The 19,053-nt window shown below is 39.7% G+C and overlaps 1 protein-coding gene across 1 annotated transcript; it reads left to right on the top strand.

Moving 5' to 3' along the window:
- The first annotated feature begins 10,365 nt into the window (after positions 1–10,365).
- Positions 10,366–11,406, top strand: LOC148695816 (uncharacterized). Its single transcript, XM_088697404.1, has one exon. It carries the CDS (start codon positions 10,366–10,368, stop codon positions 11,404–11,406), a length of 1,041 nt encoding a protein of 346 aa, XP_088553530.1.
- Positions 11,407–19,053: the final 7,647 nt, after the last annotated feature.

A 19,053-nucleotide genomic window follows, 5' to 3' on the forward strand; every position in this document is an offset into this window, starting at 1 on the left:
TTTAAGTGTCAACGTCATAAAATATTATATCAAAAACATGAGATGACAGAAAATCCATAAAGAGTACTATTTTTTAGATTAACTCCATAGTAGTTCTCATTGTTGAGCTATTCTTGTCAAAGAATCTCCAATTATGTTCTCTGTTTTTAAATCAAATTTAGTTAAAAACTACAAAATTATTTTAGGAGCTCCTTCTAAATTTTACTCCAATCATACTCTCTAATTTAGGAAGTTAATATAATTTTCAACCCATAAAAAATAAGTTTTTCATAAAAGAATAGTTCCAATCATACTCTGTAATTTAGGATCTCAATTACGCAACCTATAGAAGATGTTCTCATTTGATTTTATGGTGAAACCTCAACTGCCTTCCATAGTTAGTAATTATACATGTATGTATTTTTTTTTTAAATACTTTCATTTTCCATACATGTTTTAGTAATTCGTTAAATTGCACAATTTTTTTGTAAATACGAACATATGATGCACGTATGATGCGAGATTTATACGCACACAAATTAAACCCTCTTTTTGTCAAATTGTAGTATATGTATAAGTAGGGATCGTTCTAGACCGGGGATTAGGAGGGATTGCAAAATCACTTGGAAACTGACTCAAAAACGTAAAATAAAGTTTAAAACACTATACTAGACTCAAAGAATGCAAAACTCAAAATAAGAAAGATTGTAATGACTAAACAAAATATGGGGGGGGGGGGGATTGTGTTTGGACGAGATTAAATTAAATGGACAGATTATAAATAAAACAGATTGTAAGACAAGTTGTGATAGAAAATATGGATGATGGAATGGCTAAGGGGTTTTTCTTCACACATGAAATATATGCAACGTCAATCACTTTCCAGTTATCACTTCAATAAGTTATGAACCTCGACACTCCAAGTTAATTAGGTCCGCTTAAATTAACCTTCAGATTTCCCTAGAATCATTGAATTGGATGAATATGCATCGCAAACAAATTATTGGATGAATATGCATCGCAAACAAATTATTCCTAACAAGTTCTCTATATGAACAGCATGATAAAGATACAAGTTAGAATCATTACGTTCTTTGGAAATCATAAGCATCGACAAGGCATTTGTAACTATGAAAAGCATGATACTCTTGCCAGGAATCTACTTAACATGATCGTGACTAGCGACCTTCACTACTTGTGAATATAAATTCATAACGATTAGGTGAAACAAACTTATATCCTAGCACCAAATTCAAGCATGCAAATTAAGCGTGCACTCTCAATCAACATACAAGAATAAGTTCTAAATCAAACGGTTAAGCAATTTGTATTCACGACTTATGCAACGATAACTGGAAGTAATCAACTTATTTCACATATATAATCATGGTTTCGAATACACCCTTAGCCATGGGGGGTTTAGTTCCTCATACGTACAAAACAAAGATAAGTAAATTTAACCATTGAAATCGAGGAAAAGAAACACCTAAACATTCCAACAACTCAAACTTGAATTGTATGAACATTTAGGCACTCTTCTCCTCCTCTTTGTTGTCGCACAAGATCTATGGATAGGTTTTGGGTTGGTGTTTGTATGGAGGAATGGTTGGATAGTGTTTTGGAGGGTTGGGGAGTGGTGGAAATAGAAGAGGGGTTGCTGGAATTGGAAGGGAACCCACGGCAAAGCTTGAATGGATGTGTTTTTGTGTTGGTTTGAGGTGTGTTTTTGTGTATGAATGCATGGGTTTTTATAGGGGGAATGGGAGAATATGTGGATGATTGTTTAAGAGTGAATGTGGCTGTTATGATTGAGAGTGCATGTGGATGAAATAATGATGGAAAAACAGTTAGGAAAAGAGGGAATGCATGTGGAAGTGTGGCTGCAAAGATGAAGAAAAGCTGGAAATGTTAGGGGGGAAAGCTGGAAATGAATGGTTAGGTACGGCTTAGGGTTGTTTGGGGTTGGAAATGCATGTGTTTGCATGTGAATTAAAACTAGAGTGAATGATGATGAATGCATGTGGATTAAAGAGGGAGAATGTGGTGTAATGATGAAGTGGAATGCTGAAAATGTAAGGGGATGCACGGCAATGGGTGTTGTTTGTGTGAAGTGTGTGTGAATGGTGGTTTTGCATGGCTTTGATGGATTGTTTGATTGGGCTAGAGGTTTTGCATGGCTCAAAGGATTGTTTGATTGGGCTAGGCCCTTTGTTTTATGTCCTAAAGTGCACACAAGGCTTCAATTTCGTCCATCCTCTTGGCTCCATGGTTAAGCTATCCAATCCATGCCCAAAAATGCTCCAAATAGCCTCAAAATGCACTTTCTTGCTCCCTTTGCCATTAGGACCTAAAAACAAACGAAAATAGCTTAAACTACTAAAACAACTATGAATTAACAACATAAATGCACGAAAACAAGCTAAGTAAGTTGCCTAAATATGCTCCTATCAACGTACATATGTACTTTTCACATTTAATACACATTATTTAACACGTTTTTAAATAACAAATTTATCAATAATGCACAATTTTTTGTCATGTCTTGTTTTGAAATACTAGCAAACATCATGAAAATGTAACTAGCAGCCCATCGCCCAAATAAAATAGGCTTATTTTTAGCTACACTTGCTGGAACTCAATCTTTAACCCATTTTGCCCTTTGAAATGTCAAAGTCGTCACATTACTCTTTAGAACTCGATTTTGATTTCAATTTGCTTCCTAAAACTCAGAACTCACCAGTTTACTCCTTGAAACTCAAAATTCGCTTTACACTGCCTTGTTTCTATTATTTTTTTAACAAACGATATTGTCTACACTGAGGGGTGAAAGAGTGAGATAAGCCTCATAATGAGCTAGCACTAATGTGGCTCAACTCCACCTTTAGGGATAATTGAACCTCAAACCTGAATACCACTACACCATAGCACTAAGTGACTCATTGTTTCTATTTTTCAATGAAACTAATGATAAGGTGTTGAAGATGGAGGGAGAAGAGATGAATGTATGGGCAACCATTAGAGAGAAATGAGAGAGGGATCGGAGAGATGAAATCTAGAAATTGTTATTGTTATTTTTCTTACTTTTTATTTTTGTTAATATGTTATACAATGTTTGGAAATTAAAATTTTTACAGTATATGTGACACCATTTGATTAGATATGTGAGTTTTATACTTGTGCCATGTCAGTCATAAGTGTGCCTTAATTATGCTACATAAGTAAACTTAACTGTTATTTAACAACATACATAGAAACAAACCAAAATGGAGTTAATATTGAGTTTCAAGGAGTAAAGCGGCAACTTTGGAGAGTCAAGGGCAAAGTGAGATCGAATTCGAAGTTTTTGAGAGTAAAGTGACGACTTTGAAGTTTCATATCATGGGGCAAAATGAGATCAAAATCGAGCTCTAGAGAGCAAAATAAAGACTTTTGAGTTTTGAGTTTCAAAAGACAAAATAAGATCAAAATCAAGTTTCAAATAACGTAGTTAAAAATAAATCAATAAAATAGTCAACGTCAACATATGTATGGACGAAACGTAAGACATATTGCAAAGGTACAAATATGGAATATCCTGTCGCATGTTTGTGATCCCTTCCCTTGAAAACGTCACGGACGGCTTTTGTCCACGCCATTTGGAGCAACAGCTGCCACGCCTTCAGTTTCACCGCCATTTTGACTCTTCTGCTCGACAGTCCCTCCTCCCTAATTATTGTTGAAATATCTCATACCAATTATTTTTATTTTTTAAAGAATAATTTAAATATCTTATTTTTGCTGTAATTAATATCGAGATCTTTTACCACACATGATAAATTGTTTAATTACTAAGTTTAAGACAATATCAATATTGTCGGTCATGAACTTTTGACACGTCTCTCTGATAATTTAATAATTGTTTCTGCACCGTAAGGCCTACGCCGCCCATCTTAAAATATTAGAATAAATTATAATTGAAAAACAATTATTCAACGCTACAAATTAAAAATATTGATCGTGGATTGTCCTTATGCACTTGTGTTTTACTGCGCTAACATCTTCATTATCTTCTTTTGCTTGTTAATTAACAATAAGACAATAATCCATCATTGATCAAGACTGAAGAGATCCATCCATGCCGGGTTCTTCTTCTGCTTCCTCCCATGCCAAAAACTCCAAACTAGAAAGTACATGTTCACCTAGTTTGCGGGTTACTTGATTCTTGACAACACAAAAAACCGAGAACTAAAAGGTACGTAACTATTTAACTAGTTTGCACATTACTTGAGTGTAACAACTAGAACGTTTGATGCCTCCCTGAAGTAAAACATGTTTGAAGGAGGTTTTTCAGGGAAGGGGTTCTCATTTATTTTTAAAAATAAGGATTAGTTGTGGGCTGCCCTCCCCCCACATTGAACCTCAATGATTCAGACTGTATATTTTTCAAGATTCTTGCAAAATATTAGCCAAATCAAAAATATTTGAGATATCTAATTGGGTTTAAAGAAATTAGCGAATACTTTGTTCAATAAGAAATAATGAAATTTCATCGTGATAATTAAATAGGTAAATATTTTCGGATTTAATTGAATTTTTGAAAGATGATCTATGAATCAAGACATACAAAATAGACGGTTCGGATCATTGAAGGTTGATATGGAATGGGTCCCACAAATAATTTGGATCCCTTTGCATAAAGGGCCTGCAAACCTGACCCCTCTAGAAACAAAAATAACAAATGTCGATGCAAATTTCCGCCGTCTCTTGCTTTGATGAAAATGCACCTGCAAAACAATCCACACCCTTTATCAAAGACCTAAGCCTCACAAGCCCACGAGGTGAAGGGTTAGGCCAATGGATCTCCAATGCCTAAGTAGTTTCTCTAAAAAGAGGAAGTGTTTAGGGCTTTTTAGGGGTAGCAAAAGCTTACTGAATTTGGTAGAATTTATGGCTAGAGGGCCGGCCATGGTGTAAGGTTTTTACCATATACATAGCGGCATCTTATTGGCGAATGTGTACGGAGAGATGTATTAAATATAGGACTTAGGTATTTAATTCTTATCTTTAATGTTTTGACTTTTCCTTACCAAGGGCAAGTGAGCTGTGAGCAATCGTATTCAGCTGCATAAACCTTCAGGGGTGTTGAGCTGCGTGTGGGAGTATCTGAGGTGTCTGCCCATTTAATGAAGACAATCTTGTCTTTCTTGAGTAAAAGTTCACATGTCGTCTCTAGAATTTTTGAGATTATTTTAGGCTCCAGAACAAAGATACAAGGAAAAGAGGTGGGGACATGAAACCTAACTTAATTTAAATTACATTACAAGAAATTTTACACTTGGGTACAAAGTGAGAGCACATTATATTGTCTATCTATGATTTTATCTTTTTTTATTTTGTTTATAATAGGGAATTGTTATTGGCACTCAAAAAATCTCATTTTGCACTCCAAATTTTCTATAATTAGAAAGAAAAAAACATTTGTGAGGAGTGTAAAATGAGATTTTATGAGTGCTAATAACACTTCCCTTATAATATGACAGTCTAATTATAAATAGAAATTTCATGAATTGAGCACAAAATGTGTTGAGCAGAATTCCTCATATCCTCGTGCTTGAGGAAAGTTGAACTATTTTAAAGGGAGAATTAGTTTAGGAACTTCTAGTATAAGGGTGCATTGTTGCTTAAAATGTGGTGGAAATAGTTTTATTGATTTGGACCTCATATGTCAAAACCCATTTCATCACGTCAAATGAATCAATTTTCTTTTTTTTCTAACAAATGATATTGCATACACTAAGGGGGTAGAGAAATGCGCTAATGTTCTCAACGAACTAGCAATAACGTGGTTCAAATTCGCCTTTGGCGAAAATTGAACCTAAGACCTCTCAATTACAAGTAAAGAAAAATATTACTAAACCGTAGTATGAGTGGCAGTCAAATGAATCAATTACTTTGGTGAAATAACCAAGAAACTTCATGAAGATTGATCATGATTTTTAATTATTCCTATTTACTAGTAAGTGAGAAGTCTTATGTTCGATTATTATTTAAGACGAGTTTGAACTACATTATTACTAGCCTATGTGAGGTTAAACCCCTCCATCCCTTTAGTATAATATCAGTTTGTTAAAAAAAATAAGAAATGTTTTTGACATGACAAAGTCCGTAGGTATAATAAGAAGGAAAGAAAAAAAAGGAAAAAGAAAAACTCACAGCCGCCAAATTGGATTTTGCTTTCACCTTGTTTGTTTGATGTCATTGAGTGAGTTTGAAATTCATGCACTCGATGGATACCTTCCAATCGGTTTGCTTTCACCTTGTTACGTACTCTTTATTTCACCTTGTTACGTACTCTTTATTTCATAAGTAAAGACATGGACCAATCGGTTTGTGGATAGTATTATGTGTCAATCGTCCTACTAGTATTAAAAGACCAAATCCAATGAACTTGTATACCGTTCAACTGATTATGAAATGTTTTAAGTTTAATTCACTCTTTTATTATCGACTATTTTAGTCGTCGATTAATTTAAGGTTACTTTCGTCTTCACTTGTTTGACATGTGGCTTTAGCATTAGAGACTCTTTTGTTTCTACATTGAATTTTTTTGGACATTCTGGTCTCCATGTTTATCTCCCTTCCTTTGATTTGTAATTTTCTTTTCCTAATCCTTTTGGTCCAAGAGCTTATACCCCTTTCCAACATAGCCTCTCTTTTTTTTTCTTTTTCTCCATGTAGCTAGATAAATTGCATGGTATAATAGAAAAAAATAGACCACTGAAATTGCTTTGGAATACACAAGTGGTGAATTTCTCTGGTGGTTAGAGTCTTCTTTTTCAATTTATTGCGAACAGGTTCAAACCCTCGTTTTGTAGTATAGATTAGTGTACAACATCACTTGTAAATAAAAAATTTGCATAAGATATTACTATAGTCATTAGCCTATTGCATTTTTTTTAAAGCAACGGCAGCAAACTTTCATTGATAATTAGAAGACCAGTACATCTCATGCCGGGAGGGTAAAGCTGCCAGTCATTAGCACAACACAACACAACATTTTTTTTTTTTTTAATTATAAACGATGTCACTACTTTAAGTTACACTAAAAAGAACTAGTAAAGTTTTTCATAATGTAGTGGGTTAAAGAGAAGACCTCATTCACCAACGTAATTACTAATACTAATACTCCACTTATAAATGCAACACAATCTAAGAAAGCATAAATACGCAAAAACAATCAGATACGTCTAGCGAGGTCCTTTACTTCTAACCTGAAAATACTTCATTCTCTGTTAAGAAAAAAATCTTAGATATATGATTTACTCTTTAATCCGAGTTAATCGACTTACTGTATGTTGATACCATTATAATTATTGGTTATGATGAGAAGATTCCACAATTTGTTATCAGTGACTTAGGTGAAGTCTTCGAGATGAAAGACACGGTGCCCCGCTAACGGAAAAAATCTTAGATATATGATTTATTCTTTAATCAGAGTTAATCGACTAAAATATCTTCCAATAAGGGTTTGGATTCCTGTACAAGTTGACTAATTGGTGATAAACTGACTCATGAAGGCAAAAGTAAAGAGAGAAAAGCATAAAAAAAAATATACATAAATAGCCAAAGAAAGGGACATAAGCATTTCCATTTGTTGATCAATGCGTCTGGTGATGAAACTTAATTAATTAATAACCTTAATTCGTCACCATCATTAAGCTTAGAGTAAAGGTTGATAAAAAATAAAAATAACAAAAATAAATAAAAACTGATTTAAGGATAAATTAAACATAAACAAACCGTGGTTTGTGAAATATAAATTATAGTTATAAATCATTAAAATTATTAAAATTATAAGATATTTGATGTTGCAGAAAGTATGTGCAGATTCCAGAACGAGTACATAATCCACATAAAGTACAGTTGGTCCATCACCATGCCCATATGTACATAGAGAGAGTTGCATACGAGTCCCGGATCCGGTTGTGAGGATCCCGAGGATTTATGAATTGTGTCTGTTTATTCTATATTTTGAGATCATAAATTATTTTAAATATTTTTATTTAAAAATAAACATAAATAATACTTGACAAAAATTGACTGCACGATATATGATGAACGGACACGATTCATGGATCTCCACTATCCTTGTGACATCCCGTTCCGAAGATATCAAAACGTACGTGTGAAAAGACACTTTTACCCCTAGTTCGTTCTTTTTACGTTATTGGTTGTTTTGTGTGGTGTTGGCATGTGTTGGGCCACACACACACACTGTCACTCTCCCAACTTCTCTGTCCCTTTCCCTGTCTCTCTCTCGAGTCCCCTCTTCACCCATTTCTCTTGAAAACGTACGGACACACACACAAAACCCCTCAAACCTTTACAGATCGAGGGAACCAAGACCATAGTCGAGCTCGTGAGGCTGAGAGGAGTCCAGTCGTACCATTTTCAGGTAAGGTTATCACCGTTTTCACGTCGATTTCACGAAATCAGTTTTGAGGTACTATTCATGCAAACGTAAATCCTCACGTTTTAGGGAAAATGAAGCTTGTAGGTGGCTTGGTGGAGTCCCCAGGAGTCTCGGAGTAGTTCGTTTGAAGGAATTGGACGACAGGAGCACTGTGTTCGAAGTTGGCCAGATTTGGAGTTTGGTGACAGATGAGATCTCGTGGTTTTTAATCCCTAAAAGTGGTATATTGGTGTTCTCCTAGGTCTAAGCTTTAATTTGGTAGTAAATTTGTGAAATTTGGTTGAGAATTGGAAGAGATATCAACGTTTGAAGTTTTCGCGATTTTCTAGTGCCGGCGACGGCACCGGAGGTTCGCCGAAGAAGGAGACGGAATATTCCGTCAAGTCTGACGGAATATTCCTGACGCCGTTAACGGAATCTGTCAAAACTGACGGAATATTCCTTACGGCGTCAGTTGACGCCGTCAGTGTGCTAGGCATGTGCCTGCGCGTGGCCGGCGCGTGGGGGCCCGTGCGACGGTGGAAAATTTTTCTAAAAATTTGGGTGTGATCCTGAGGTTGTGTAGAGCACGTTGGTATATTTATTTGTCCAATTTGAGCAATGTATGAGAAGTTATTACGAGAAGTTGGTTATGTGCTTTAAAATTAACGTTTTTATAGTTGTTTTGCATATAGGTGATACATATCCCGAGGACGAGCGTGGTCACTCGAGGCAGGGGGGTTACGACCCTTCCACATACCAGTGAGTGGGCTTTTAGTTTTCCGTATATACCTATATACTATATTTTTCCCAGAAATTGATTAAATGGTTATCAGTTATATGCCATGCATTACATTATCGTTAGTCACGCATCGTTGGGTGCATTAGTAGTTGCATATATATACATATGCATATTGGGTGCTGTGGACGCACAGGTAAGTGCCAGGTAAGTGTTATTCATGTTTATATTTCAGTAGTGGTTTGAGATGCTTAGAGAGCTCATAACTTGCACCCCCGGTGTTAGTGCTCCCGCCCAGAGTAGGGCACAGTCCTTCACGTGATGTTCACCTCCCGCACCACACGCTCAGCTTGGATCCAAGTTAGGTGCACAGTCCTGTCGTACATACCACTTTAGGTGGTTCCGACTCGTAGGTGACCCACGATTATTCGCACAACCTTCACGTGATCGTAGCACTCGAGCGTATATATATGTATTACACCCAAGCCTGTCGTACATACCACTTTAGGTGGTTCCGACTCGTGGGCAGGTTCAGTTATTGAGTTTGAGATTTGAGCTCTATATGCAGCCGTACAGGTCACGTTAGGTGACTCCGGCTGCCAGATTATATGTTATTGATATGATTTATACCTGAGCACTTGCATTTCATTCTGAGGTTTCGACATGGCATACTCTTGAGCATGATTGACATATCTATATACATACGCACATATGTTATTTTCTGGGAAGTATACAGGTTTTACGGCGAGGGGTTAGAATGTATTTTTCTAATTGGTTTTTGAAAAGCTTTGTTTTTGCCCACTCACGCTTTTGTTTTGCGCCCCTCCACGTTCTAGTTGCTTAGCAGTTTCGGTGGTTTCCCAGAGGGCTTTCCCGGCATTTCTGACAGACGCTCACCAGCGTAGGGTCACCTTCGGGTGTACTATTGTCGAATCATTTTTCTTTGGACTGCTGTTGACTTAATGCTCTGAACTTAGCGTCTCACTTACGCTAGCACTTGTTTTTAGTACTTTGTATGCTAGTTTTTAATTATTCGTACTTTTTATATTACTATTTTTATTAGCTTCCGCACGTGCACATGGTTACGTCACCTCCGTGTGACGGCCAGCACGCCCTGATCTCGGTCAGGGTGTGTCAGTTTGGTATCAGAGCCTAGGTTTGGCAGTCCTGTGTCTTTGTGAGTATTCTAATGGTTTTGGTGTCTTCTGTCAAAATTATGCCGCCTCGTCGGGAACTACGTCGCTCTGATGAGTCTAGTTTCCCCGATATTGCTCAGTTGGGGGAAGCTATTGCTACCGCCATTCAGTCGGCGATCCGCCCTCCCCAGAGGACTCATCTGGAGACTATGTACAATTTGAAATTGGATAAGTTCGAAGGTAATGAGGGTCACGAGGGCGCAGAGCGATGGTTAGAGCACATAGAGAAGACTTTCCGTGTTTTGCACAATCAGGGGAACCTTCGTGTTGAGAGGTGGGTCGAGACGACCTCGTGGTTTCTGGGTACGGAGTCTGCAGCCTGGTGGGAACAGGAGCTTCGTCGTTTGACTCCAGTGGAGAGGACTGATTGGAACGTTTTCAAAGATTTGTTCAAGAGGAGATTTGTGCCCCCTGAGTACATTGATCGTAAGAAGCAAAAGTTCACCGAGCTGAGACAGCGGAAGATGACGGCTAATGAGTACTATCGCAGGTTTACTGATTTGTCTCGTTACCATCCTGATGTTGCTGGTAATCCGGCGGAGATGCTTCGTCGTTTCCGCCTAGGTACTAAGAAGAAGTGGCGTTCGATGGCGACTACTACCCACTGTGAGACTTACCAGGATTTCTACGAGATATTGTTGAGGATTGAGGATTCTGAGAACATGTCAAGTGAGAGTGAGGAAGAAGAAAAAGATGGCAATCAGAAGAAAGATGACAAGGGTAAAGGTCAAGCGTCGCTCGGGCCTCGTAAAACTCAGAACTTCAAGAGGGGTGGTGCTAGTTCGAGTTCTTCGAGTGGTGGTTTCAGTGCCACTGGACAGGGACGAGGAGGTAGATTTTCTGGTGGTGCTCGAGGCCAGAGGCAGGGTGATGGTGGTCGAGGCAGAGCTCCAGTTTGCCGCAGATGTAACAACCGACATTTCGGCGAGTGCAGGCGTGGCAGCAGTGGTTGCTTCACGTGTGGGCAGATGGGACATAAGGCTGTGAATTGTCCCCATAGTCAACAGCAGAAACCGCAGCAGACTTTCATGCCACCACCTGCACCGATCCAGCAGATTTAGGGTCCGAGTAGTTATGGCCAGGCAGGTCGAGGTGGTGCCTACCACTACCAGGGTGATGCTGTCCCTTATGCTCCGGGACAGTATCAGTATCCCCAGGATCCCTATTCTCAGGGTGGTTATCCTCCGTATTCTGGCGGCTATATGCCGTATCCTCCAGCTTTAGCCGGCGGTTCTCAGTGGTACCAGGGAGGACAATATCAGCAGGGAGAGATTGCCACTAGTAGTGCAGGGTCTTCGAGGCAGTCGGGTCAGCCCAGTCAGGGGCGAGGTACTCAGGGACACGGTGGTCAGGCGAACAGAGGTCGCGGCGGACAACAGCAGGGCCAGGGGCGTATTCACAATATTTCTCTGCAGGATGCTCAGAACAACCCGGACTTGATTATGGGTACGTTAAACATTCTTGGTTATTTTGCTAGAGTCTTAATTGATTGCGGAGCTACACATTCTGTGATTTCTCATACATTTGCTCAAGTGACGCAACCTCGCCCCACACCTCTAGGGTACGATTTAGAGTTCGCTATGCCTAGAGGAGAGAGATGTATTGTAGATCGTGTGTACCCAGGATGTCCAGTGATAGTTGAGGGTGTTGTTTTGCCAGCCGATCTTATCCCGTTAGATATTGTTGACTTTGATGTGATTCTGGGCACTGATTGGTTGCATTTCTATCGTGCTAATATTGATTGTTATGGGAAAATAGTTACATTTCACCGTCTTGGACTACCTGTGGTTACTTTTGTGGGTGAGCAGAGTGGGGTGAGACATGGCGTTATTTTGGCTTTGCGAGCGAAAAAGTTGTTGTCTAAAGGTTGCCAGGGGTACCTAGCTCATGTGGTGTTAGATAAGGCTGTTCCTAGCAGAGTTGAGGATGTGAGAGTGGTCAGGCACTTTCCCGATGTTTTCCCTGAGGATTTACCTGGTTTACCACCAGATCGAGACGGGGAGTTCACTATTGAGTTGCTTCCAGGTACTAATTCTATTTCCTTGACTCCTTATCGTATGGCTCCCGCAGAGTTAAGGGAATTGAAAGTTCAGTTGTAGGAATTAGTGAATAAGGGGTTCATTCAGCCTAGTAATTCGCCTTGGGGCGCTCCATTATTGTTTGTGAGAAAGAAAGACGGAACTTTGAGGCTGTGTATCGACTACAGGCAATTGAATCGGGTGACGATTAAAAACCGTTATCCATTGCCTCGTATTGATGATTTGTTTGATCAGCTTCGAGGTGCTTGTGTGTTCTCCAAGATTGACTTGAGGTCTGGTTATTATCAGCTGAAGATTAGTAGGGATGACGTTCCTAAGACGACGTTCAGGACTCGTTACGGTCATTACGAGTTTCTGGTTATGCCATTTGGGTTGACGAATGCACCAGCTGCTTTTATGGATTTAATGAACCGGATGTTCCAGCCATATTTGGATAGATTTGTTATTGTTTTTATCGACGACATTCTGGTGTATTCTAAGTCGAATGCGGAGCATGTTCGACATCTTACTTTGGTGTTGAAGAGGTTGAGGGAACACCAATTGTATGCTAAGTTTAGCAAGTGCCAGTTTTGGTTAGATCAAGTTGCGTTTTTGGGGCACATCATTTCAGCTCAGGGTATTTTGGTTGACCCTTAGAAGGTCGCAGCTGTGGAAAGTTGGGAGCAACCGCGAACCGTCACTGAGGTGAGAAGTTTCCTTGGTTTGGCGGGGTATTATCGTAGATTCGTTAAGGATTTCTCTGTGATTGCTTTACCACTGACGAGATTAACGAGGAAAGACGTTAAATTTGAGTGGGATGATAAGTGTGAGTAGAGTTTCCAGCAGTTGAAGCATTGTCTCACTCATGCACCGGTTTTGGCACTCCCAGACGATAGTGGTGATTTCGAAGTTTATAGTGATGCTTCCTTGAATGGTCTGGGATGTGTGTTGATGCAGCATGGTAGGGTGATTGCTTATGCTTCACGACAGTTGAAACCTCATGAGTTAAATTACCCTACACATGATTTGGAGTTGGCCGCTATTATCTTTGCGTTGAAGTTGTGGAGACACTATCTTTATGGGGAGAAATGTAGAATCTTTACAGATCATAAGAGTCTTCAGTATCTTTTTACTCAGAAGGAACTTAATCTTCGTCAACGGAGGTGGATGGAGTTGCTCAGCGATTACGACTGCACGATTGATTATCATCCTGGTCGTGCAAACGTAGTGGCTGATGCACTTAGCAGGAAGTCTTAGGGCCGTATCACTGCGTTGTACGATAGTCGTATTCCTCTTTTGGCGGACTTGCGTGCTACGGGGGTGAGGTTAGAAGCAGAAGATCGAGAAGTGGCGTTACTTGCTAATTTCCAAGTTAGACCAATTCTAGTGGATCGGGTGCTTGAAGCTCAGGTAGCTGATAGAGAGACTCAAGAATTAACTCAAGCTCGAGATCAAGGAAGGAGAAGAGACCTCAGAGTTCGTGATTCGGATGGCATGTTGATGCAAGAGGGTAGAATGTTCGTGCCTAATAATTTGGATTTGAAGAAAGAAATTCTCGATGAAGCACATATCTCGGCTTACGCCATGCATCCAGGAGCTACTAAAATGTATCATACCATTCGACCATTTTATTATTGGCCGGGTATGAAGAGGGAGATAGCTGAGTATGTGAGCAGGTGTGCTGTCTGTCAGCAAGTTAAAGCGGAAAGGAAGAAGCCGTTTGGGTTGTTGCAGCCGCTTCCCGTTCGAGAGTGGAAATGGGAAAATATCACTATGGATTTTGTGTACAAGCTACCGCGTACACATAATGGCTTTGATGGCATTTGGGTGATCGTTGATCGGCTCACTAAGTCGGCACATTTTATTCCAGTGAGAGAGAAGTATTCTTTGGGCCGCTTAGCGGAGTTGTTTATCTCGAAGATTGTGAAGTATCATGGTGTCCCTGTGAGTATTGTCTCGAATCATGATCCACGATTTACATCGAAGTTTTGGGTGGCTTTTCAGGAAGCTTTGGGCATGAGACTGCTTTACAGTACGGCGTATCATCCACAGACGGACGGACAGTTAGAGAGAACTATTCAGACTTTGGAGGATATGTTGCGAGCTTCGGTGTTACAGTTTGGTGATGCTTGGCACCAGTGGTTGGATTTGATGGAATTTGCCTACAACAACAGCTTTCATTCGAGTATCGGCATGGCACCATTTGAGGCATTGTATGGTAGATCTTGTCGCACACCGTTGTGTTGGTCAGAGGTTGGAGAAAGAGTTTTAGTGGGTCCGGAGATTGTTGAGGAGACTACTCAGAATGTTCAGGTGATTAAGTCTAACCTGAAAGCAGCCCAGGACAGGCAGAAGAGTTTAGCAGATCAGCATGCTACGGACAGAGTGTACGAGGTCGGAGATTGGGTATTTCTGAAGTTTTCACCGTGGAGAGGAGTTGTGCGGTTTGGAAAGAAGGGGAAGTTGAGTCCCAGGTACATCGGACCATACATGGTCACAGAGCGAGTTGGTGAGGTAGCTTACAGGTTGGAGTTGCCTCCGGAGTTAGCTAGAGTGCATAACGTTTTTCACGTGTCTATGCTTCGACATTATGTTGCTGATCCGTCTCACGTGATACCTCCTCAACCGTTAGAGATTAATCCAGATTTGACTTATGACAAGGAACCGGTGACGATCATCGATTGGAAGGAAAAAGTTCTGAGGAACAAGACAGTGAATTTAGTGAAAGTTTTGTGGAGGAATCATTCAGTCGAGGAAGCTACGTGGGAAACAGAAGATCGGATGAGGGATTTGTATCCTCGGTTGTTCTTTGACCACTAAGGGTTGTTATTTGGTTGTTTTGAATTTCGGGACGAAATTCCTTTAAGGTGGGTAGGTTGTGACATCCTGTTCCGAAGATATCAAAACGTACGTGTGAAAAGACACTTTTACCCCTAGTTCGTTCTTTTTACGTTATTGGTTGTTTTGTGTGTTGTTGGCATGTGTTGGGCCACACACACACACTGTCACTCTCCCAGCTTCTCTGTCCCTTTCCCTGTCTCTTTCCCGAGTCCCCTCTTCACCCATTTCTCTTGAAAACGTACGGACACACACACAAAACCCCTCAAACCTTTACAGATCGAGGGAACCAAGACCATAGTCGAGCTCGTGAGGCTGAGAGGAGTCCAGTCGTACCATTTTTAGGTAAGGTTATCACCGTTTTCACGTTGATTTCACGAAGTCAGTTTTGAGGTACTATTCATGCAAACGTAAATCCTCACGTTTTAGGGAAAATGAAGCTTGTAGGTGGCTTGGTGGAGTCCCCAGGAGTCTCGGAGTAGTTCGTTTGAAGGAATTGGATGACAGGAGCACTGTGTTCGAAGTTGGCCGGACTTGGAGTTTGGTGACAGGTGAGATCTCGTGGTTTTTAATCCCTAAAAGTGGTATATTGGTGTTCTCCTAGGTCTAAGCTTTAATTTGGTAGTAAATTTGTGAAATTTGGTTGAGAATTGGAAGAGATATCAACGTTTGAAGTTTTCGCGATTTTCCGGCGCCGGCGACGGCACCGGAGGTTCGCCAGAGAAGGAGACGGAATATTCCGTCAAGTCTGACGAAATATTCCTGACGCCGTTAACGGAATCTGTCAAAACTGACGGAATATTCCTTACGGCGTCAGTTGACGTCGTCAGCGTGCCAGGCACGTGCCTGCGCGTGGCCGGCGAGTGGGGCCGCGTGCGGCGGTGGAAAATTTTTCTAAAAATTTGGGTGTGATCCTGAGGTTGTGTAGAGCACGGTGGTATATTCATTTGTCCAATTTGAGCAATGTATGAGAAGTTATTACGAGAAGTTGGTTATGTGCTTTAAAATTAACGTTTTTATAGTTGTTTTGCATATAGGTGATACGTATCCCGAGGACGAGCGTGGTCACTCGAGGCAGGGGGGCTACGACCCTTCCACATACCAGTGAGTGGGCTTTTGGTTTTCCGTATATACCTATATACTATATTTTTCCCAGAAATTGATTAAATGGTTATCAGTTATATGCCATGCATTACATTATCGTTATTCATGCATCGTTGGGTGCATTAGTAGTTGCATATATATACATATGCATATTGGGTGCTGTGGACGCACAGGTAAGTGCCAGGTAAGTGTTATTTATGTTTATATTTCAGTAGTGGTTTGAGATGCTTAGAGACCTCATAACCTGCACCCTCGGTGTTAGTGCTCCCGCCCAGAGTAGGGCACAGTCCTTCACGTGATATTCACCTCCCGCACCACACGCTCAGCTTGGATCCAAGTTAGGTGCACAGTCCTGTCGTACAGACCACTTTAGGTGGTTCCGACTCGTAGGTGACCTGCGATTATTCGCACAGCCTTCACGTGATCGTAGCACTCGAGCGTATATATATGTATTACACCTAAGCCTGTCGTACATACTACTTTAGGTGGTTCCGACTCGTGGGCAGGTTCAGTTATTGAGTTTGAGATTTGAGCTCTATATGCAGCCGTACAGGTCACGTTAGGTGACTGCGGCTGCCAGATTATATGTTATTGATATGATTTATACCTGAGGACTTGCATTTCATTCTGAGGTTTCGACATGGCATACTCTTGAGCATGATTGGCATATCTATATACATACACACATATGTTATTTTCTAGGAAGTATACAGGTTTTACGGCGAGGGGTTAGAATGTATTTTTCTAATTGGTTTTTGAAAAGCTTTGTTTTTGCTCACTCACGCTTTTGTTTTGCGCCCTTCCAGGTTCTAGTTGCTTAGCAGTTTCGGTGGTTTCCCAGAGGGCTTTCCCGGCATTTCTAACAGACGCTCACCAGCGTAGGGTCACCTTCGGGTGTACTATTGTCGAATCATTTTTCTTTGGACTGCTGTTGACTTAATGCTCTGAACTTAGCGTCTCACTTATGCTAGCACTTGTTTTTAGTACTTTGTATGCTAGTTTTTAATTATTCGTACTTTTTATATTACTATTTTTATTAGCTTCCGCACGTGCACATGGTTGCGTCACCTCCGTGTGACGGCCAGCATGCCCTGATCTCGGTCGGGGTGTGTCAATCCTCACCAAAAGAATCCGGAGAGGATCTTGTTGGGTTGCATACTGAGGAATTTAAAAGAAAAAGTAGTAAGCTAGTAGCACAGAGAAGGAGCCAAAAATATTTTTCAAAAATTCTGGAGGCGACGCGTGGATTTTATATCAAAAAAGACAGGATTGTCCTCATTGAATGGGCAGGGCTCTCAAATACTCCAATGCCCAGCTCAACATCCTGAAGATTCAAGCAGCTGACTACGACTGCGAGAAAAACTTGTGTGGGGCTTTGCTTGCCACTGGATTTTGCTGAGTGGCACTACAATCCAATTAAAACTTGCCACATGGCAAGTCTTAAATATTATCTTTTATCATTCTTTTATATTTAAAATTCTCATAATTATTTTTCCTACTAATTAATATACATCATGAGATTAATTTGATGTATATTTTTCTTCTCCCCCTCCCTCTTTCTTCCCAAATTTTCCCTTTTGGTACTTTTATGTTTTGCCGTAGAAGTCTTCAGTTTCTTCTCTCTCTCCCACTTCTACCATCATGTTAAAGATGGATAATCAATCAAAATAGTTGTACTTCAACCAAAATAAAGTGAAGGATAACCAATAAATTGTGAAAAGATCAACTCGATTGTATGGAGTGAGTCTGCAAGAATGTATTTAGAGTTTGCTACAAAATATTCTAATCCTTTATAGGAAAAACATAAACACGCAAATTACAACTCAGAGATATATAAAACAGGATGAGCTGTTGGGCAATGAAATTGTGCTTATAATTGAAGAAAAAAAAAAAAAGAAAAAAGAAAAGAAAAGAAAAGAAAAAAAACGAAAAAAAGAAGTATAGGTTTGGAGAAGATGACTTTGTTTTTGCCCCATATTCTTATGAAGAAAGGAAATAAAGAGGGGGAAGGAGACTGCACACGGCAGAGAAAACTGGGGAAGAAAAATAAGCGAGAATGAGAAGAGGAAAAAAAATGAAAAAAAAGGAACAAACAAATTTTGTTAAACATCAAGCCTGTGTTAGAATATATATATATATATCATAGTTTTATTTCATTATAGATGGAGAAGATGGTTTAATTTTTTTTTCCCATTATTCTTATGAAGGAAGGAAATGCACAGAGTGGGGAAGAAGCTGGCACTGGCAGAGAGAAAATTTGAGAAGAAAAAGGGAAGACAGAGGAGATCAGAGGAAAATTGAAATCTTAAATTAATCTTATATCAATTAATAGGAAATATAATTATGAAAGTTTTAAATATTAAAGAAAAATAATAAAAGATAATATTTAAGACTTGTCACGTTGCGAGTTTTGATTGAATTGTAGTGCCACTCAACAAAATCCAGTGGCAAGTAAAGCCCCAGACAAGTTTTTCTCCTACGACTGCTCAAGATTCCTATACTCGTGGCATGGAAAAGTCAAAGACATTAAATATAGGATTAGTCACCAAATCTTATATTTAATACATTCGTGATTAAAGAACAACTCAAATAGGTAAGGAATCCTCATCACCATCAATCAAGGATACTTACCTCATATCCTAAGATATTATCTCCTAATTAAAACACTCACTGTTCTTAGAGAAACTAACTTAGGTATAGAGACCCATTGCCCAAATTCTTGGGCGTGTGAGGCTTTGGTCTTTGATT

Source organism: Pyrus communis, chromosome 7, assembly GCF_041283825.1.
Source record: "Pyrus communis isolate YQ-2024b chromosome 7, ASM4128382v1, whole genome shotgun sequence".
Classification (NCBI taxonomy): domain Eukaryota; kingdom Viridiplantae; phylum Streptophyta; class Magnoliopsida; order Rosales; family Rosaceae; genus Pyrus; species Pyrus communis.